Here is a 22,237-nt window from a genome sequence, read left to right on the forward strand (position 1 = left end):
AGTATGTCCACCACAAATGTAACTGTGTGTGCACAATTGATACAGGCCAACAAATACAAAAGGCATGAAATTGAAATTTATTGGAAAGAAGAAAGAGACCAGCGTGGGGTGGAAGGAAGATAAACGATGGTCATGACAGGTGAAGTACATTATATCCATGCAAGAAAATGCCGTAATGAAGCCATTTTGTACTGTTAATATATGCTAACACAGTTTTAAAAACTTTCAGTAAAAACGTATCAGTCTTCCAGGAATAAAATGATGGGATGCTCAAGCTACATTCTTTAGGTTATGATTTAAGAAGTGGGTCATCGGTCACTAATGCATAATATTTGTTTTGTGTTGGGCATTGATGATTTCTCCTTAGCCATTTCAGATTTAGTTATTGCTTGATGTGTATTACATATCGAATGGAAAAGATGTTTTATTCTATTTTTCTTTGGGGTTTAAGGTTTATGGAGTTTTGGGAGCCAAGAAATAATTATAGTTCTTTTTTCAAAGGTGTTGGGGATCAAATACAGAGTCTTGCATGCTATGATAGAGGTCTACCACTGAGATACATCCCCAGACCTCAAGGAATGTTTGGTCCAGGGAGAGAGGGGTCCAGATTTGGAAAACCATGGTCAAGCCCAGTGAAAAGTCTTTTGTAGCACAGTGTGGACCTCCTTATTTCTCAGACAGTAGATGACAGGGTTGCAGAGAGGTGTGGCCACCGTGTAGATCACAGACAGCACCTTGTTGAGGTCCATGGACTTGATGCGGCTGGGGCGGCAGTAGATGAAGAGAGCAGCTGAGTAGAAGATGCCCACCACTACCAGGTGGGAGGCGCAGGTGGAGAAGGCCTTGCGTCTGGCAGCAGCTGATGGCATTCGGAGTACGGCCGTCCCAATGGCTGAATAGGAGGCCAAGGACACAAGGAGTGTCCCGCAGAAGATGATGATGGCCGAGATGAAGTCAACCAGCTCTGTGAGGGCCACGTGGGTGCAGGACAAGTTCAGAAGAGGAGAGACATCACAGAAAAATTGGTTGAGGACATTGGGACCACAGTATGACAGGCTGGCGATGCATGTTGTTTTGGCTACTGAGACTACCAGCCCACCAAGCCATGAAGACAAGGCTAAGCCCAGGCAGACCTGGGGCCTCATGAGCAGTGGGTAGTGCAGTGGGCGGCAGATGGCCACATAGCGGTCATAGGCCATGGAGGCCAGGAGGGTGCACTCTGTGCAGATGAGGACTATAAAGAAGAAGAGTTGGGTCATGCAGAGCGTAAAGGAAATGTGGTAGGGCCCTGTCCACAGCCCCACGAGTAAGGTGGGCATGGTGACTGACACATAGCAGATCTCTAGGCAGCTGAGGTTGCACAGGAAGAAGTACATGGGTTTGTGGAGCTCGCTGTGGGTGCAGATGAGGTAGATGATGAGTGTGTTCTCCAGGAGCGTCAGCAGGTAAAGAGTCAGGAAGACAGCAAATAGAGCATCCTTTATGTCTAGCCTAGTGGACAATCCCAGCAAGATGAACTGCTGAACCCTGGTCATGTTGGCCAGCTCCAGGGGCCTCTCCATCTGCAGAGAGACAAACCAATTGTTAACATGTATTCTTTATCGTAGAAGTAATTAGAAACATGTTCTTGGTGATTTGAGCCTTTAGTGACTTAATGATGCGGGAAGTCCTTCTGTGTATATGTTGTTTTATTGGTTGATAAATAAAGCACTGTTGACCAATAAGGAAGCAAGATAGGTGGGACTAGGAGTCGAGGAGGATTCTGGGAAATGTAGTCAAGAGTAGAGGATGTGGTCCCAGGAGGAAAGGGCACAAGTCTGGTGTTCTCTGTAAGATAAGACCTTGTGAAAATACATATTAGTAATTATGGGTTAATAATTAGATCAGAGCTAGCCATTAAGAAACCATAGCAAATGGCCAATAGCTTCATAATTAGTCTAGTGTCTCGTGTGTTATTTGGGGGCTGAGACAGTGACAGGACCCAGGCAGCTGAAGGGAAGGAATGCACGGTACAGACAATCATATCAATATTTCTTGGGGACTGGATAAGAGAAGGATTCTTCACATTCTTGAGATGAATGCTGCATCTGATGACTCCAAAGCACAGAAAGAACGTGACCATCTGTCTGAACATTCAGAGGATAAATGTTGCTCTCAGTGAGATTAAGTAAGGGAAAAGACTGACATTTGCTATGCTACATGATTATAATTATTTTCATTTCAGTTTTTTAGAAGTATTATTCCCCAGTTGTCTCCCCTACACACCAGTTTAGGATAAGATAAAATCTAGGGGAAATAAACTGCTATCTGTGATATCCAAAAACCGGGTTTAATCTACAGCCATACTACTCTGAATGGGCCTGATCCTGTCTGAAACAGAGTCCCTTTTTTCTTAAAGTGATTTTATTGTTACGGAACTGCATTATGCTGTAGGTGATTAGACCCACAGCTAAGAAGTTTTGTTCAGAATAATATAGTTAAAATTCTAAGAAAGTTGGTACTCATTTAACAGAAGTTTAGAGATTCCATTGTTTAGGCCCAATCAGTGTGATCAAATATACAACATTACTCATAATTTGTACAACATTGCATCTGGTTAAAGGGTGGAGATTCTGTTGGCTGCACCCAATGTAGATGATCATACTTCCTTATCATTCACACACTGCTGTTTGGGGGAGAAGCTGGGAGATACACAGGGAATGATGGATGCAATCTAGGTATGCATCCTGATCACAAAAACCTCTAAGATTTATTGAGCTTTTACTTCATATCAGAAACATGTCATGAAGACATGGCTATTCAGCACTATTAAGTTCTGGTATGACTCAGCCATTCTTTATTTTTTTGAGGATTTATTTTTATTTTATCTGCATGACTATGTATGTCTATGCATTGCACGCATGCAGTGTCGTCGGAGGCCACAGAAGGCATCAAATCCCCCTGTAACTGGAGTTACAGATGGTTATGAGCTGCCATGAGGGTGTTGGGACTTGAACCTAAGTCCTCTGGAAGAGCAACCAGTGCTTTTAACTGCTGAGCCATGTTTCTAGCACCACGGATTTAGTCTTAAATGACGTAGTTATAGTCTTTGCCTCTGTCCCACAGGATAAGTGTGGGGACACAGGGAGGTACATCACAGCCCAAAGTGACCCAGTCAGGAAGCTATTGTAGCTCATCCTAACTCCATATCTACGTCACTTCAATAGGATGACATTACCTGTCCTGAAAGCCAGGACCAGAACAGGCTCTAACATCCAAGACTACAGATCCAGAAAGTTATACAATTTGGGAGTCTTTCTTGCTTTAGAGTATCCTGCAAAGATTCTACGTGGTGGAATTAAGCTCCTGCAATGAGTTAGGAACCCTAGCATTCTTCAGTCTTCTTCTTGTTCTTGTTCTTGTTCTTCTTCTTGTTCTTCCTCCTCCTCCTCCTCCTCCTCCTCTTCTTCCTCCTCCTCCTCCTCCTCCTCCTCTTCCTCCTCCTCCTCCTCCTCCTCCTTCTCCTCATTCTCATGCTCCTCAATCTTCTTCCTTCTCGTCTCCTCCTCCCCTTCTCCCACCTCCTACTCTTTTTCTTTTTCTTTTCCTTCTCTTTCTCCTCCCCTCCCCTCATTTCCCCTATCTCTATTTCATTTCTCTTAAATATGGGGATTTTCTTTTATATCTTGTTAGTATAAGCAAACACATTTAATAAACAATTCAAGGTTCAAACATTGCTCTCACCTATTAGGAGTTGACTTCTTACAGGACACAGAGCCAATGAAAAGATATTACAGAGCTTATTATGAAACATATTATCTTGATGTTGAAGGCTACTCCTTCATAAATGGCTAGTAGTCTAATGCAGGAGGAGAGAGGGCCCTCATCTACCATGGAAAAATATTGGGAAGAGCATTTTAACAAAGCAGCAGCAACAAGAATAGCTTGACTATGAGGGAAACTGCCTCACAAGAGCCTGCTTCATCATCCAACAGATTCTCTCCACTTTAGAATTTTTAGCTTCTCATCTGGTTTCTTCTTCAGTGAAACATCCCTGAATTCCTTCAAATATTTTATTTTTAAAAACTGCATTTATTTACTTGTACACACATGCTTGTGAATATGCATCATGGTTCATGTGGGAAAAGCCAGAGAACAACTGTCATGGCAAGACTCAGTTCTGTCCTGCCATGTGGATCCTGGGAATGTAACTCCCAGGCTATCAGATCTGGAGGTACACAACCAACTTGACTCCCTGAGCTATCCCACCAGTCTACTTTAAGCATTTCTCAAGGGCAAAGCATTCACACTTCTCCCAGAATGATCACCATCATGTGACCCCACCGTAGGAAAATGGAACAAATTCAAGTCATCATTCTCTCCCAGACCAACTGAAGCCAATGTCAAATTCCCACCTCCATATTTGGTCCCGAAAGTCATTGACAGTCCTTGGTCCATTTTTTTCTACATGTGAAGATAAACTAGTTCACTTTCTTCCCTCCTCTCCCCTTCTCTCCTCTCCCCTCCTCTCCTCTCCTCTTCTGCATTCTCTTCCCTTCCTCCCTATCCCTGTTTCTGTAGATATCTCAGCCAGTCTGTCCCTCTGAACTCTTTTATTTCTCCTTCCCCTTCCTTTACTTCTCTTAAGTATATAGACATTTTAATCTATGCCTTGCTATGATAAGCAAATATATTTACTAAATAATCAACTCATTATTTTTCTCATCCTTTGCACTCAGTTGGGCACTTACCAAGCCAGCTTCTTAGAAGTATGGTTTCTGTCAACATCCTCACAAATAGGCACACGTGTCTTGGTAAACACCAGATACATTCAATACCTCGCTATTTTCACCAATGATTTATTCTCAGGCAGATCCTATATCTTCAGAGAGCTGATATTTTTTTAGTAGAATCTAGATAGCTCCTTGTGTGGGTCACAGAGTCCCAGTTCCTTACCAGAAATTGTTCCAATCTCCAAGTCCATCACAGAGATCACAGAGCAAACTCAACTTGTTTTCCAACCTCCACATGTGCCTGGTACAATAACTGCATCTTATGAGACAAAGAGAGTTAAAAATCCCAGCAAGGAGGAGGGAGGGGCTTCCAATATTTCACCCCTAGCTTAGGACCTAAAGGCAGCTGATGGGAACAGAGGGAGGAAGGCCACTTTTCTTTCATGAGTGTGTGGATTTCTGTTGTTAGATCACCCATGTCCGGGTTGATGACTGCACACAGAACATATGGGCAGCACTAATTGAACTTAGTTGGCTACAAAATAAAAAGGTAGGATGATGATTGGGACAGAAGTGGGAGGAGTTATGGGGAGACAGTGAGCTGGAAGGAAGGAAAGGGGGGTGGATATCACCCAGATCTGTTAGCTCCTTAAAACCTCTATAGAACTACAATTGCTGGGATGGGGTTATGACTTCCGGTGGTGGAGTGCTTGCCTGGTGTGCATATGTCCCTCAGCATCACATAAAAAAAATAAAAGATGATTTCTTATTTGATGGTTAAGCATTAAGCTCTGATATTAGTAACTTGGCCCAAAATACAGAGAGGATGTCTAGAGCTAAGGTGCACTGGTAAGTCACAAGTCCCCTCTTCCCCATGCTTGGTCTCTGTTCCTTCTGTTTAGTTTCTAGGTTCCTTTCCAAATATTTAATAGTTTGGCATGAACAGATATTTATTACAGACACCATGAAGCTGAGATTCATAGTGACATTGGTCCTCAATTTCAGAGATACTCTATAGCACCTGAGCTTTGGTAGACATTAGTTGGATGTAAGTCCAGTCACAGACCCGTAAGGCTGTAAAATCAGACACAGAGCTAGATTCAGCTATGTCCCATACACATTTTTCCAAGCAATGGGGATATCATGAATTATCCTTAAGAATTTATTGGAAGGAAAATTGAAGCATAGCTACATCAATGACAGCTATAAAATGACACCAATGTACCTTGTAAAATGATGCCTATTATTGGTTCCTGTCAAGAATGCCTTAATGCTAAGAGGTAACTCTAGACCATGGAGCTGCCTGTGAGTTTCTTGAGCTTGGGTTTGGCTTCTATGTGGGCTGTTTATTATAATCTTAAACAGAAGCCTTACCAATTAGTCATCAACAAGACACGTTTTTAAAATTCAAGATGGAGCTGTCACCAATCTGGTGGAACCCTTTGTTCTCTTCTGAGAAGTCTGTCCTCCTTCTGAAGCTCTTCCTCCATTTCCGGCCTTCCATTGGTCTCTCTTTGCCTACCCAAATCAGCTTCTTCACAAATTCTTTTCTGTGCTCCCACCCATAACTGATTGCTTCAAATGCAAATGAGATACCCTTAGAAGTGCATTTGGAAAAATTCATTCCTCTGAAGCCCAGAGATAGAATATTTAGAGAATACCCTGCCTCAAAAGTGTTTACTAGCCCTTGAACTAAGTCAATAGCTGCTGTAGAAAATGGACAATGTAAAGCTGGGTGGTGGTGGCACACACCTTTATTCCCAGCACTCAGGAGGCAGAGGCAGGCAGATCTCTGTGAGTTTGATTCCAGCCTGGTCTACAAGAGCTAGTTCCAGGACAGCCTCCAAAGCCACAGAGAAACCCTGTCTCGAAAAACCAAAAATGAAAGAAAGAAAGAGGACAATGTAATGTAGTTACTAAAATTTGCTCTAAAAGTCACAAATAACTCATGAGATATATGCAAAAATCAACAGTAAAGACATTCTTTGTAGAAGGTTCTCATGGATGAAAGGGTTTGTGGACATGTCCTCTTGGGTTATAAGATCAGGAACACTGAAGAATATTTCAAAGGGAGGATTTTTTTTAGTTGTGGCAAGTCAGAAAATTTTTGAAAAATTAGAATTGGAGATATGGAGAAATGTTTCATCTTAATGTTATGTCTAAAGGAATAAGGATCTGGACTTAAGTTTAACTCTGAGTATAAACAGATGTTTACATCCCTTCAATTATTATAGACAAAACTGAGGACATCTCTCAAGAGAAAGTAGACTCTTTTTGTTTTGTGTTTTGTTTTTCGAGACAAGATTTCTCTGTATTGTTTTGGAGGCTGTCCTGGAACTCACTCTGTAGACCAGGCTGACTTCGAACTCACAGAGGTCCACCTGCCTCTGTCTCCCGAGTGCTGGAATTAAAGGAGTACGCCACCAACACCCGTCGAGAAAGTAGACTCTTAACTGATCTACTATGATCTTCAATTCCACAAACACTTGCCAAAGAAGGACCTGGTGCACAGAGAAGACCCTAAGGGGCCTGAGGACATGGAGACATGAAAGAACCTGAGTTTTCATTAAAAGTGTTTGAAAATTTTGAAACAGTGTATCTATGGGCAAACTTCTTAGGCTATTTGGTACTTTACACATGTTCTATAATGTAAGAGCTATTATTCACTTTGGTGTTATCCGTGTTATATATATATATACACACGAGTGAATTGTTTGGTAGAACACAGGAGTAAGAAGCAAAGGTTATGAAGTGTGAGAGACAAGCACAACAGACTATTTCTCCACTGATAAAAATTCTAATATGCAAAAGCCACTTAATCACCTGCCAGTTCTAAATGTCTGTCTTTCCATCCGTCCGTCCACCCACCCATCCATCCTGTCTATTAACCTATCATTTATCATCTATCTGTCTATCATCTATCTATCTGTCTATCTATCTATCTATCTATCTATCTATCTATCTATCTATCTATCATGTATCTATCTGTCAGCTCTCCATCTTTACATCATCCTATCAAACATCCATCTATTCATTTATCATCTATGCATCTCATTCATAATTTATCTAATCTATCTGTCTGTCTGTCCATCATCTATTTCATGGGTATACACACACACGTGTATTCTAAAACTCATGTATATATGTGTCTTATATCTATTATCTATACATATATTTCTATTTTATCTACCAATATATCCATCATTTATTGCTCACATAGTTATGTATCACGTACCTGTCTGTGTATTCAGATAAAACTGCCATTCCTGAGCATCAAGCCATTTGGTGTCACTAAAGTGTTCAGACTTTGTAATGTGGACGTGATATCTTGACTACTCTAGAAAAGAAAAGCATATGTTCCTGCCACTCCCTGATTTTACCCTCAAAGAATAGCTCTGGGTCTTCATACCTGATAGCAGTTGAGAAGTATTGATCCTTCCTTGCTGATTCTAACAGTGGAGGAGCAGACTCTGATATCTACATAGACTCGGCTTCTGCTTAGAGGAGATACCAGAGAATGCAACCTTTCAATCTGCCTTGAAAGGAGGTGCTCTACACACACACACACACACACACACACACACACACACACACACACACACACACACAAAGCCTTTGTCTCTTTTCTGTCTTAAACTCTTGAAGTTTCCGAGTAGACTGTCCACACTCTGAGAAGGAGTAGGCATGCAAACTTAAGCCAGAGCTTTGGACCCCAGAGACTTCAGTGGTCTCTGTGGATTGGGAAAGGACTGTGGCGGAAAGTCTCTCCCTGATGCTCTGCAGAGACGGAAGAGGGCAGGTCAGAGGCAAGCGAGCTTCTAAACTACCTTCGCTTCATGTCTGGGCATTGATGGTGTCTTCCCCGAAGGTCAGGCCCTGCTCTTGGTGCTGATGGGTCTGATGTCCATGTAATAGACAAGAGGCTGATAATGCAGCTTAGTGAAACCGTATCTGTCACCTACATCCACAGTATCAGTGTTGACTGCAGCCAGAGGTGGAAGAAACCAGATGTCCTTTGAGCAGAACACAAAGGAATATTGTTTAGCCTTAAGGAAGGGAGGGAATTCTGACAGATGCTACAATACGGATGAACCTTGAAGGCGTAGTGTCAAGTGAAATAGTCAGAGGAAGACTAGCGGGGCTGGAGAGATGGCTCAGAGGTGAAAGCACTCACAGGTTAAAATTCCAGAGGGTGTGAGTTCAGTTCCCAGAACCCACATGGTGATCCCTTACCAGCTCTGTATCTCCAGCTCCAGTGAATCTGACGCCCTCTCCTGGCCTCTGTAGGCACTGCACATACATGGTGTAAAGGCATACAGGCAGGCGAACATTCATACACTAAAAACAACCATAACAGAGCCGGGCGTTGGTGGCGCGCGCCTTTAATCCCAGCACTCGGTAGGCAGAGGCAGGCGGATCTCTGTGAGTTCAAGATCAGCCTGGTCTACCAAGCGAGTTCCAGGACAGCCTCCAAAACAATACAGAGAAACCCTGTCTCGAAACAACAACAAAAATAACAACAACTTTAAGAAATCTTTGCCCTTGAAATATCATCAAACCCTAAATGAAACAAATTCTTTTTTGAGACAGGGTTTCTCTGTGTAGCCCTGGCTGTCCCGGAACTCACTCTGTAGGCCAGGCTGGTCTCGAACTCACAGAGATCCTCCTGCCTCCCAAGTGGTGGGATTAAAGGCATGTACCACCACCACCAAGCAAATTCTTTTCTTTTACGAATATATTCTGTCTGTTCTTTGAAATTCTATATATGTATTCAATGTATCCCATTTCCTCCCCTCCAACTTCTCCTGCCTCCTCCAATATTGTCACCTACTAAAGCTCTACAATTTATTTATATTTAATTACTTTCACCCAAAGACAAAACCCACACGGTTTATAGCAACCAAGTAAGAAAAATCCTCAAGTATATGTATAGAATAATTTTTCTAATGTACTGTCTGGTCATCCTATTTTTTCATGACTTTGTTTTTTTCTAGTATATCTTTCGTTTATTCTTTGACAATTCTGTAAGCATATGCAATGTATCTTGACCATATCCACCCCAACTTCCCTTTCCACTTCCCCCATACAAGTTCCTCTTGCACCTCTGGTTCTGCTTCATCTTATTTTAAAGTGCACAGAGTCTATTTTGTTCTGCCTGGTGAAATACGAGTTAGCCATGCTGGCCTGATCTCGTGCAGGTAACCGCAGCTACAATGAGTTCATGTGTGCAACAACTATGTCATGTCCAGAAGACAGTATCTCACAACCCTCCTCCATATCCTTCAGCCATTACGTTCTTCTCATTGCTTCTTTCATGATTTTCACTAGACCTGGTGGGTGGGCACCTTTTGTCTTTACATGTAACCTAGAATCCTTGTGTGAAGCCTTCCCCACACTTTATCCTCAGCCTCATAAACACTAGTGACATAAAAGATATTCACTCTTGATCTCCACACATCTATTCATGCTGCAACAGACCCATTTTTCCTTGTGGTGAAATAGGATGCATCCTTTAAAAGTTAAACCCAACACCACAGTATTTGAAAAGTACTTACTAACCCCTTCTGTCTCCACCCAAACTGACCTGAGCTACCTCTCTGAGCAAGTCCTGTGGTGGGACACAGTTGGTCATCTTCTGAGTGAGAACAGAAGAACACTACAGAGACTGTATCTCAACAGACCTGAAACCCAGCTTTTGACAAACTAAGATAATTGTGAACCACCAGAATAAATTGCTATGACCTTGCCTTTCTCTCAGGATCACAGAGAAGACAAAAACAGTGACTGTAGATGTCACTCAGCTCAGTATAAATGAAATCACCCTCCAGTGGGATTGTTTTTATTATTACCATTATGCAGGTATGAAGTATAGACATTTTGGAGAATTAAATTAGCAGAAGCATTTACCATGTTGGCATGAAAACTGACACTGAGTAGATTCTCAATACATACTAGTTGATTTCCCTCATGATGCTAGAAGTAATGGTTTGGTGTAGTAGCCACTCTCAGGGTTCCTCTGAGGTACTAGCTACATTTTGCAAAGAGAGGCAGAAGATTAAACAATTATTTAAAATTGGAGTTCTTTGGTGGTTTGAGTGATGAATGTCTCCCATAGTCTTGTGCATAGTCTTGAATACTTGGTGCCCAGTTGGTGGCCCTGTTTGGGGAAGTTTAGATATGGTCTTGCTGGAGGTGTGTCACTGGGAATGGGCTTCCAGATTTCAATTGATATTCCCAGTTCACACTTTCTCTGCTTTCTGCCATAGTGGACTCAGCTCTCTGAAACCATGAGCATAAATAACTTCCTTCTGTAGGTTCCTATGGTCATAGTCCTTTATCACAGCAATAGAAAGGTAATTAATTGTTTATGAGTATTCAGGATGGACCACACTCTTCCAAACAGGATGTTGCACAAATCATCCCATCTTCTTCAGGGTTTACTTTGTGTTCTTTGAACAGGATGGAGTGGGGTTGGGGTTCATTGGTCTCTATTGTACCCAACACCCATAAAAGTATAAAGAGGCAGTCAGTGAAAAAACAGAGACAGTCAGTGTAAAATATGCATACTAAATGATGACGGTGATGACGATTATGTTAAAAGTCAACATGCACAGGGTTATTGTAATGGTGCTTTGATACCAGAACATCTTTATTTCAACTCAGTCCAGAGCTGTTCTAACTGAGAGGATTACGCAATTTCACAGAACAAAGTCCTTCATTTCCTATGTAGTGACAGTACGTTACCACAGCTATCACCATTGTCATCGCTATCATTACCATCACTACCGCCATCATCATCACCACCACCATCATTGCCTCTCAAGAACTAGGCTAATTGTTAAGGCTAACATCAGGAGTCATACCAAGAGATGGAAAACTCGACCAAAACACGCTTAAGCAGAAGTGAATTTATTTGTTCACAGAAGGGGACTTTCTATGAATAGAGCAAACTTCAGGTGTGATTGGATCCAGGAATTCATTAGCCATTAGTACCTCATTGCTGTCTCTCCAATAGACTTGTTTTTCTTTTGTTGATTCTGTTATTAGTAAGAATATATGTATGTATATGTGTGTGTGTGTTTGTACATATATGCATATATATATGTAAGGGTATGAGCATGTGTGCAGTACCCATATTGGCCACAAGAAGGCAATATTGGATCCACTGAACCTCTGGACAGGTGGTAGCCAAAACGGATATTGGGAAGGGAACTCTAGTCCTTTTGAAGAGTAGTGCGTGTGCTTAACGGTCGAGCCTTCTCTGCTAAAGCCCAAACAGTAGCATCTACAACTCCTACAATCCTATAGATGTGTTGGTTAGTTTTATGTCTACTTGACACAAACTAGAATGATTTGGGAAGAAGGACTCTCAGCTGAGATAATGTCTCCATGAGATTGTCCTATAGATAAGTCTGTTGAATGCTTTCTTGACTAGTGATTGGTATAGAAGGACCTTGTCCACTGTGTGTGGTGCCACCCTTGGTCTGGTGGTCCTGGGTTGCATAAGAAAGCAGCTGAGCAAGCTGCGGGGTGGTCCACATAAGCAGCTCTCCTCCATGGTCTTTGATTCAGTTTCATTTCTTGAGCTCCTTCCCTGACTTCCTTCAGCGATGGACTGGGACCTAAGCGTTTGAAAATGAAATGAACATTTTCCTCCTCAGGTTGCTTTTGGCCATGGTGTTTTTGTCACAGCAGTAGAAACCCTCACTCAGATGATGGACAAAGAAAAAAATCTGAGAGAGAAATTTTGAGATCTGGGGGTTTGATGTTGATTTATTAATGTCTTATTAATTTCCTCAATCACCGTTCTACGAAGGTCAAGTTTCACATAACTCCAGCCTCCTTCACATAAAGCCCGAGGGAATACATTACCTCTTGACTTTAGATCTTCCCACAGGCTTTAAATGGTCTATTCCTAATGATAGTACGCCATGTGACCAAAGCCTTGACAATCTGGCATGTAATTGGATCTCCCCTTTTATACTTCAGCTACTGCAATGGAAGGCCATGCTTTAATCAACTCTTTGATCTTGAGAAGTATATAGATAAAAGCTTCTTCATTATAACCACGCTAACATTGAACAACATCTATGTGCATACGCAAAATTAGCCCATGTCAAAAACCACTAAGGTATGTCCAGCCTAGGCTACCTAACACTCAGCCAATTGAAATTGAATGAGAATAGGTGACAGGCTTTAAGACACTATTTTTGTTTGTTTGTTTTACACTAGGTCCCTGGGCTATTTAGTCTCAGGTTCTTGATTACCCAAGCAATGTTGGGGATGGGTTCCATTTGTGGAGTGGCCCTTAAGTCAGATCAGATATTAATTGGTTACTTCTCCAAGCTTTGTGCCACCATTACACTGGCATACCTGGACACCGTTGCGGATCAAAGTGTTTGCAGCTAGGTTGGTGTTTATGTTTCTCCTGTGGTAGCACGCAGAGTATCTGCCTGTACCAGATGCTAGCCAGTACAGGCGAAGGCTCGGTGTAGGCACCAGCTTGACTTCCCCATGTTAAATGAGTTGTGTAGGTGTCATCTACAGCAACGGGACCTTGCCCGTTAGATTGTGGAGAACAACCTACAGTCTTGGCAACAACCTTGGCTTGTTTGGGTGTTCCCATGTGACGCCTTTGGCCAACATCTCAATTAAATGTAAATGAATCCTGGTACTGGAAGCTTCATTTGGTGACAAAAGATGCCTAGTTGGGGCTCAAGACACTAAATTTTAAAATGGCTTATTGTGCAACATTCTTCCAGAAGATGCTAGCTAACACACTCTCCTTGGCTTAAAGTGGATTTGTTCACCCACCTTTATTTAAAATAACCATGATTAGAGACGGAAAGTTTGGTGTTGTGCCTTCTCTTGGGTAGGAAAATGGAAGCAGTCATGGGTTTCCTAGAGGAAAGTCAGGGTCTTAAGCCACCCTGGGAACGTGGGCCTCAACAATTTCCTCACTCTGAATGGTGGTAAAGGGGAAGCTTCTTCCATCGAGTCTAGAGCCTAGACCCTTGGCGTCCACAGCACACACGCCCAAAGGCAGCCTTGACCTCCTTGTTCCGCAGGCTGTAGATGAGGGGGTTGAGCATGGGGGTCACCATGGTGTAGGACAGGGACACTACTTGCTTGCTCTCAGGAGAGTAGCTGGCCTTGGGGCGCAAGTGGATGACTCCCGTTGTGCCATAAAACAGAATTACCACGACGAGGTGGGAGGCACAGGTGGACAGGGCCTTGTGGCGCCCAGAGGCTGACGGCATCCGAAGGACAGCAGCCAGAATCAAGATGTAGGATGTAGCTATAAGACAGAAGGGAACCATGATGACGAGGACAGTGGCCACAAACACGTTGGCCTCGAAGACTCTGGTGTCTGCACACACCAGGCTCAGCAGAGGTGCTATGTCACAGAAGAAGTGTCGGATGCCCCGTGGTCCACAGAAGGGAAAGTTGAAGAGCCAGATGGTGAAGACCAGAGCCACGGGAATTCCTGCGAGCCAGCACATGGTGGCCAGCAGGTGGCACAACCGTGGGCTCATGATGGCGCCGTAGTGCAGAGGCCTGCAAATGGCCAGGAAGCGGTCCCAGGCCATGACTGTGAGGAGGAAACACTCAGATGTGACACAGGACAGCACAAGGAGCAGCTGCAGGGCACAGCTTGTGGGGTACATCCCGCGACCAGGTCGCAGCAGGGTCACTAGCAGACGGGGCGCCACGTCCAGTGAGAAGCAGATCTCCACCAGGGCCAGCTGGCGCAGGAACAAGTACATGGGCGCTCGCAGGCCTGGGTCAAGGCTGGTGAGCAGGACGATGAGCGTGTTGCCTAGCAGCGTGAGCAGGAAGATGGCCAGGAAGAGCACTGCGAGCATTGGGCGCAGGGAGGGCACATGTGCAAAGCCCAGCAGAACGAACTCCAGCTCATGTGTGTGGCTCTGATTGGTCCAGGAACGAGCTGCCCAGAACGGCGACATGAGCCCAGGATTCCAGGGCACTGAGCTAAGGGTCAGGCAGGAACCCTATGGAGTACCAGAGGGAGGAGAAGATGAAGTGAGAATTGCAGTCTGTAAGTTCTGTCCTATTTAATCACAGCAAAGCGTATCCAAAATGCAAATCAAATCCTCTGACACCCAGGGCCTTTCTTAAGCACCTCAGTAAGTGTGGAATGAATGAAATGGCCGCATCTGTTGACCTAACTCCGCCCTGTGTCTCTGGTCTATGTTCCATGGATCTCCATCCGGCGCGCGTGTACCGCCTCAGGGTCTTCGCATCCGCCGTTCATTCTCTCCCCCTCCCGCCACTCTTTCCGTGTCGTTTTTTAAGGGTGATGTGTGCTGGCCCTTGGCTTCATCTCTACCCACATTTCCCTCTACCCTCCCAAGAGGTTCCCGAGATCCTCAATACCTGACCATCTCGCCCGAGCACCCAACACGTCCTCCTCCTCAGGGAGCCCTCTCCAGGGCCTTTGCATATAAATTTTCCACATGTTGGTGTTGCTAGACCATTCTCAGTCTTCAGGTATGTATTAAAACACCACCTCCAAGGCCACCAAGATGGCTCCCCAAATAAAGGAGCTTGCCGCTAAGCCTGAAGACCCGAGTTCAAGCCGCAACACCCGTACAGCGGAAGAAGAGATCCAGCTCCTGTGAGCTGGTCTTTGACATCTGAATGGCACATGCATTCACTCACTCCCACATCCCCCATACATAAATAGGTGAAGAAATCATACCACCTGAGAGTCCATGCCTGGGTGGCCAGAGTAAAACAAGCGACCACTCCTACTAGTCACACTTTCTGATTGTAGCTGTAATTGAGCAAATACTAGATCAAACTTACTTCCTACTCGACAAAGTCTATTCAGTCTGTAATCTGTGAGCACCACGGGTCACATGACTTCACCTACAGCCCAGGAGATCATTCTCCACTAAATGCCATCAAAGGATCGTCTCTCGTGTGAGTTTTGTGAAAAATCCATTTTGAGTGAAAATATTTGCAATTTCTGGGCCCAGGGAGATAGCTCTATGTGTAAAGTGCTTGCCGTGCACAGAGGAAGACCCGAGTTTAGATCCTCATTATGTAAAAGCAGGGTGCTGCCTCTGTTACTCCAGTGTGGGTCGTGGGTGCAGAGGCAGGAAGATGGTAGGGGCTGCTCGCCAGCCAGAGTCTGGCTGACACAGCGAGTTCCACATTCAGTGACAGATCCTGTCTGAGAAAATAAGGCAGAGGGTTTGGAGCGATGGTGAAGGGGGTAAGAGAGCTTGCTGGGTAAGCCTGGGGAGCTGCGTTCAAGTCCCTAGCGCCCATGTAGAAACCAGGTATGGCTTCATATGCCTGTGAGTACAGTGTTGGGGGAGCAGAGGCGGGTGCATCATGGGAGCTCTCTGTCCAACCGGTCTGGCTCACGGGCACGCAACACTCACCCATGTGCATGCTACACGCATACTACATGCTACATCAGAAATTTTTAAAAATTAAAAAGCTGGAGCCAGGCGTTGGTGGAGCACACCTTTAATCCCAGCACTCGGGAGGCAGAGGCAGGTGGATCTCTGTGAGTTGGAAGCCGGCCTGGTCTACAAGAGCTAGTTCCAGGACAGCCTCCAAAGCCACAGAGAAACCCTGCCTCGAAAGACCAAAAAAAAAAAAAGAAGGAAAAAAGTAAAAAGAAAAATTAAAAATCTGAGAACGGTGGATGAAGACACCAACCTTGACCTATATTCAAACGCACAGACAAGCATACCTGCATACACATGTGTATATTGTACCACACACACACACACATTATTTGGACATATTTGACTGTGACCCATCCCTGGAAAAATATGCAAACACACACACACACACACACACACACATACACACACACACACACACCACACAATCCAGAAAGATAACCCACAGCCCCAGATATTGCATCAGGAACTGATCTTGGATCCAAGTTTTAAATGGAAAGAGGCCTGTTCCTCAACTTCCAATGTTTGGGCAGACAGAGGGGAATACTTAAATGAGAAAGGATTGCACAGAAGGGTGTCCTAGTGTAACACAAGAAATAAAAGAACCCAGAGACAGACATTAGGGTTCAAACTTCAAGCTAAACATCAAGCAGAGTAGCCAGCCACTAGCTCTTACCTCTACCTCAGAACTAAAGGGGATGATCCTGTCTCCACCATGCCTCAGATGTCTGCCTCTCCTCAGTGTGGCCGGAGAATCAATCCCCACATGAGACCCTTTGATTTTTACACCTCCCTAGTGCTGGGATTAAAGGCGTGTGATCCCAAGTGCTGAGGTCATCGTTGTGTGCGCTGTCTCTCTTTAAGACTGGGTCAGTTTCGTGTAGCTCAGTGCGGCCTTGAACTAACAGAAATCTGCTTACCTCTACCTCCCAAGTGATGGGTTTAAAGGTGTGTGTCACTATTGCCTGGCTTCTATAGCTAACTAGTGTGGCTGGCTTTGTTTTCTGTACCTTCAGGCAGACTTTAATAAACCATAAATAGTACATCACCACATCATAGGGTGACACCCTAAAGCCTGGTCCTCTGTGCAGCTCATCAAACAGTCTCACAACAGCATTCAGTGCATGCACATCCTTTTGTTTTACTAAACACAACGCCAGGCTCGCAGTAGGTGAAGAATTTGTATTTACAAAATGGTTGAATGCCTGTCTTGTTCATAATTCCACTTCTAGTTTCTACTTCAGTGCCTGGCACAAATAACGGCAAATCAGAAGCTCTTTGTTTGTTTGTCTGTTTTTTGAGACAGGGTTTTTTTGTGTAGCAGCTCTGGCTGTCCTGGAACTAACTCTGTAGAGTTCGAGGCTGGCCTCGAACTCCCGAGTGCTAGAATCAAAGGCATGCACCACCACTGTCTGACCCAGAAGTCCTTTATTGAGCTTCTGGGGATGGACAGCCCACGTTCTCAGGCCTCCTTTATTCTACCCAGCACCTTCTCACTCGATCTTCAGTCCTGCTGCATGCTGGTGTCTCTCGCTCACCTTGGGGGTAAATGCTGCTCCCACCCTTGTCCCAGGCCTGAAATTAAGCCAGTCTCATACCAGGTGGAGCCTGGCTGTACATGTCCACGTCTAGAAGCAAGTTTTATAGTGAATGAAACGGTGAGATGGGTCAGTGGATAAGAGTGCTTGCTCTGTGAGTTCCAGAGCCTAGGTTCAATCCCCAGTAGCCAGGCATGTGCCTGCAAACCCAGCGGCAGAGAGGGGAACATAGACAGACAGATCTTCAGGGCTCGCCGCCAGCTAGGCTAACCAAAAGGGCTGGCTCATCGAGAGACCCCGTCTCAAGGTCATACGGTGGGGAGAAAGAAGAGAAGCTACGTCAACAGTTCTCAACCTGTGGGTCGCAACCCTTTGGAGGTTGAATGACCCTTTCGCAGGGAACGCCACAGACCATCTGCATGTCATATATTTACATTATGATTCATAACAGTAGAAAAATGACAGTTATGAAGTAGCAATGGAAAACATTTTATGTTTGGGGGTCACCATAGCCTGAGGAACTGCGTTAAGGGCCACAGCATTAGGAAGGCTGAGATCCACTGCTCTCCTGCTCGTGTACAGGCAGACATGCTACCACACTCAAGTGCACGTACATTACCTCCACTGCCGGGAAGGGGGGGGAATCTATCTTAAGAATGTAACAGAGGAAAGTTAAACACAGAGATAGCCAACGTCTTTTCAACTCCGAGAGGAGAGCGATACTCTTAAGCAACCTCCAGGGATACTGCTGGCTGAATGTAGGTTAGATCTTCCCACTCGAGCTTTTCTATCTAGCAGGTTTGAGCTCCCAGATCTAAAAAGAAATAAAAAGCAGTTTGTAAAAATGTACTCTGTGGGTGGAGGTGAGCGGAGTTCCTGCTGCTGAACTTTGGGGGCAGATTCCTGGGGCCTGCTGGGAACAGGACTTCTAAAAGGCAACTATGGAACGCTTTGGTGCACGGCCATCTTTGCTGGCTATAAGCGAGGTCTCCAGAACCAGAGAGAGCACACAGCTCTTCTTAAAGCTGAAGGTGTTTATGCCCGAGAGGAAACTGACTTCTACTTGGGCAAGAGATGCGCTTACGTGTATAGAGCGGAAAATAACACAGTGACACCCAGAGGCAAACCTAACAAAACCAGAGTGATCTGGGGAAAAGTAACTCAGGCCCGTGGAAACAGTAGCATGCTTCGTGCCAAATTCCCGAAGCAACCTTCCGGCAAAGGCCACTGGACAAAGAATCCGTGTGATGCTGTACCCTTCCAGGATTTAAACTAATGAAAAGTAAATAAATAAAGGTGTATTTGTAAAAAAAAAATGCACTCTGTGAACTAAGTGGATACCATCTCCATAGCAACCTCCAGCGTAGGTCACCATCACTTTTCACATAATGAGTGCTGTAAGTTCATAACTAGGCATTCTTCCTTTCTCCTTGGCATCTCCAATCTATTTTTTCATTGCATTCACCAGAATGATGAGTGAATGTGTGTGTGTGTGTGTGCGAGTGTGTGTAAGAGAGAGAAAAAGAGAGATCGAGAGAGAGAGGTTGAGGTGTGGGAGACAGATTGAAGGAGACGGCAGCTCATTGAGAACCACAGAAAAAATTGCTGCTGCCTCGGTGAATATCCCTTTGGTGACTGCATTTTTAATTCCTCTGCAACTGGTACCCAGGCCACTGGAAGTCTTCATCACCCCTTCAGGGAGACAAGGGATGCCTCAGCTTGCCTGAAGGACTCTATCTAGTCTTACTTACACATTCGTCAAGCATTCTCTGTTTTACTTCCCAAGTGCTCTCAACTGAAGAGTGTCTGATGGCAAAGCTGGAGGCACAGGGAGACATCAGAAGGCTACTTGGATAGTCCTGGGCGTGAGGGGTGCTGCTGGCTGCTACGTAGAAACAGACATCTCAACGAGGAGGTGCAGATGCACAGAACCGATTCCGGAGGCTACATCACCAGCTACTGCTGATGGATTGGATGCTCGCGCAAAGGACGGGGGGAGATGAGACATGACTGCCAGGAGTCTGTCCATAGACGCAGGATGATGGCATCGACTGAAACGGAAAGATTCGAGGATGTTCCAGTTTGGTGCTGAGGTGGGAGGGAGGGAGGGACGGCTCTGACTAAAGAGAGTCTGAGACTTTCCTGCTGGCTTGTAGAGAAGGCTAACATTGGGTGTTTTCCTTTGTTATGTAACACCTTCCTTTCTGAGACTGGGTCTCTCACTGAATCTGGAGATTGCACTTTCAGCGAGGCTGGCTGGCCAGGGAGCTTCCGGAGTCTGCCTGACTCCACTTCCCTTTGCTTCCCGAACCTCTTATGTTACTGATGATTCTTACATGATTTTTGAGACTCCAAAATCAACTCATTTTGCTCGGACACCAACCACTTTAGCCACTGAGTGTAGAGACCAGTTTTAAAAGTAAAATTGTAATTGGTTTCAAAGCAGATTTTGTGTCTTTCATGTTCTCATGCATGGGAAAAATTTTCCTTGTTATTATAGCTAGCTGGGCAACCGTCTGCTTTATGAGGCTGCCAGATAGCATCCAGTCAATTCTAGATCACATGGGTCACATGGGGGTAAGTCCTTCATTTCGTTGTCAATCCAGTGAAGTGTGCAAAACTCTACTTAATTCAGTGAGCCACAGTGAGGATGGACTGAACCAGTTTAATCTCTGACTGTGAGAAGGTTCAGTAGGTAAAAGTGCTTACTGTTAAGCTAAGAGATCTGAGTTTGATTCCTGGAATGATGGAAATAAGAAGATGACTCCTCAAGTTGTCTTCTGACCTTCACACATGTGCTATAGAGCATACAAGCATCCCGCACACAAAGAAATAAGTGTGATAAAACCTGGAAGAATTCTATACATGGTCCCAGTACGTAACAGCCATTCGATAAGTGCTATTTTGTTATTATTTTACATAGTGAAGCTGTCTTCAGTGTCATATATATATAGTTTGTATTATAAGGGATGGAGCGTGATGGTGCATATCTGTGACCCCAGTCTTGGGAGGTCGAAGCAGGGGATATTATGAGTTCTAGAACAACCTGGGATATATACTGAGAGCCTCTTTCAATCCCTGCTCCCTGCCACCAAAGTAATGCAATGGACAGCTGTAGACAAAGTTGATTGTAAGATAACTGAGAGAAGGAAAGGGCATAGAGGGAGGAAGGAAGAAGACGAAGGGACAGAAGGAAGACAGAAGAAGGGTGGGAAGATGGGAAGGAGGGATTAAGGAAGAAAGGGAGGAGGAAGCTGAGAAGGGAGGAAGGTGAGAAGGGAGAGAGGGGAAGAGAGCAGAGGGAGGAAGAATGGGAGATAGGGAGGAATGGAAGAGGAAAGGAAGAGAGCAGAGAGGGGAAATGGAGGAGTGAGGGGGGCTGACTGCCTTACAACTATTGAGCGTACTGCTTTCCTTGAGATCAGCCATTGTTCTTGGTTCTAATATCAGAAAATGAGAAACCCAGAGTGGTGAGTCCTCCCCAAACACTCAGGGAATTCTTCACTGGCCCCCCCACACCTGTCACAGTTCATCTCGGTCAAGTTAATTCTCAGGTGATGATTGAGTCGAGAAACGGAAGCCCGGGGACCTCCCAGACTTGCCAAGCAAAGCAGAGACACCCACTCCTCCTACCTTTCCAGTAATGTCCTTGAAGAAACTGTCTCTTTCCTTTGAGTAACCCCACAGTCCCAAAGAGAAAGGAGATGGAGACTCGCCTCCTTGCCCATCCACAGTCAAGGCTGGCTGAAGCAGGTCCCAGGGATATCAGCCTCTGGCCAGGGACCCGGAGCTGTCTGCTTTCCCTGGGGAGTGTAGACTCCACGCTCATTAGCCATCCTCACTGTGCCCAGGGATATCAGCCTCTTCCTGTTCATCCCTCCATCCACGGCACAGGCAAGCCAAGTCACCTCTGTAAACGGTGGGAGCCTCTTCCATGGAGAAAAGGCCTGATGTTGGCAGGGGTCTGGAGGGACAAATCCCTTCCTACTGGGAAGCTGGGAGTCTTAGCTGCACAGCCCAGCTTGCGGGAATGTGGATAGAATCAAATCAGTGTTAGATCAAGCCTTCCGAACAGCGGGGCAGGGATACCACATCTTAGCACCATGTGATGGAAATGCCCTCTCGAGGGGCTATGTGGGCACATGGAAGGGTGCGTGAGGGACACCAATAGTGACATTGGGAATACACGTTGATAAGTCCTGGGTGGGCTAGAATATATGTAGATAAGTCCATTCACCCCACAGGAAAACACTGCAGAGACCGTTCTGTAACGATAAAGGAGGATTTCCCCCAAATGTTTAAGACTAAGCAGAGATAGCTCCTTGCAGAGTGATACGGTGGGGTATCTCTCAGGGGAGAAATGAGGGATATGAAGAAGAGGAAGAAAGGTGTAGTCCAATGTGGAGGAGGAGAAATGGGGGAGGAGAACAAGGAGAGGAGGGGAGGAGGGAGAGGAGGAGGAGAAGGAAAGAAGAGGATGAGGAGGACAAGGAGAGGAGGGGTAGGAAGGAGAGGAGGAAGGAGAAGGAAAGGAAGAGGATGA

General features: G+C 45.0%; 2 protein-coding genes and 1 pseudogene across 2 annotated transcripts in view; 1 reads left to right on the forward strand and 2 right to left on the reverse strand.

The window, feature by feature from the left end:
- Window positions 1–58: 58 nt before the first annotated feature.
- Window positions 59–22,237, reverse strand: part of LOC101828857 (olfactory receptor 5-like) — a 100,750-nt gene continuing 78,571 nt past the window's right edge. The window contains exon 2 of the mRNA XM_005085646.3: window positions 59–1,562. Coding sequence (XP_005085703.2) covers window positions 624–1,562 — 939 coding nt within the window. The 3' untranslated portion in view covers window positions 59–623. The remainder of the gene's footprint in view (window positions 1,563–22,237) is intronic.
- LOC101838628 (olfactory receptor 10A7-like) lies at window positions 12,374–14,721 on the reverse strand. Its single transcript, XM_040734022.1, has one exon. It carries the CDS (start codon window positions 14,678–14,680, stop codon window positions 13,712–13,714), a length of 969 nt encoding a protein of 322 aa, XP_040589956.1. The 5' UTR covers window positions 14,681–14,721; the 3' UTR covers window positions 12,374–13,711.
- On the forward strand, window positions 15,191–18,993 carry LOC101838371 (annotated as a pseudogene).

This window comes from Mesocricetus auratus, unplaced genomic scaffold, assembly GCF_017639785.1.
Source record: "Mesocricetus auratus isolate SY011 unplaced genomic scaffold, BCM_Maur_2.0 Super-Scaffold_100037, whole genome shotgun sequence".
Lineage (NCBI taxonomy): Eukaryota > Metazoa > Chordata > Mammalia > Rodentia > Cricetidae > Mesocricetus > Mesocricetus auratus.

Excerpts from the sequence above, each read along its gene's own strand:
- LOC101838628 (XM_040734022.1), bottom strand. The coding sequence starts at position 14,680 with ATGTCGCCGTTCTGGGCAGCTCGTTCCTGGACCAATCAGAGCCACACA.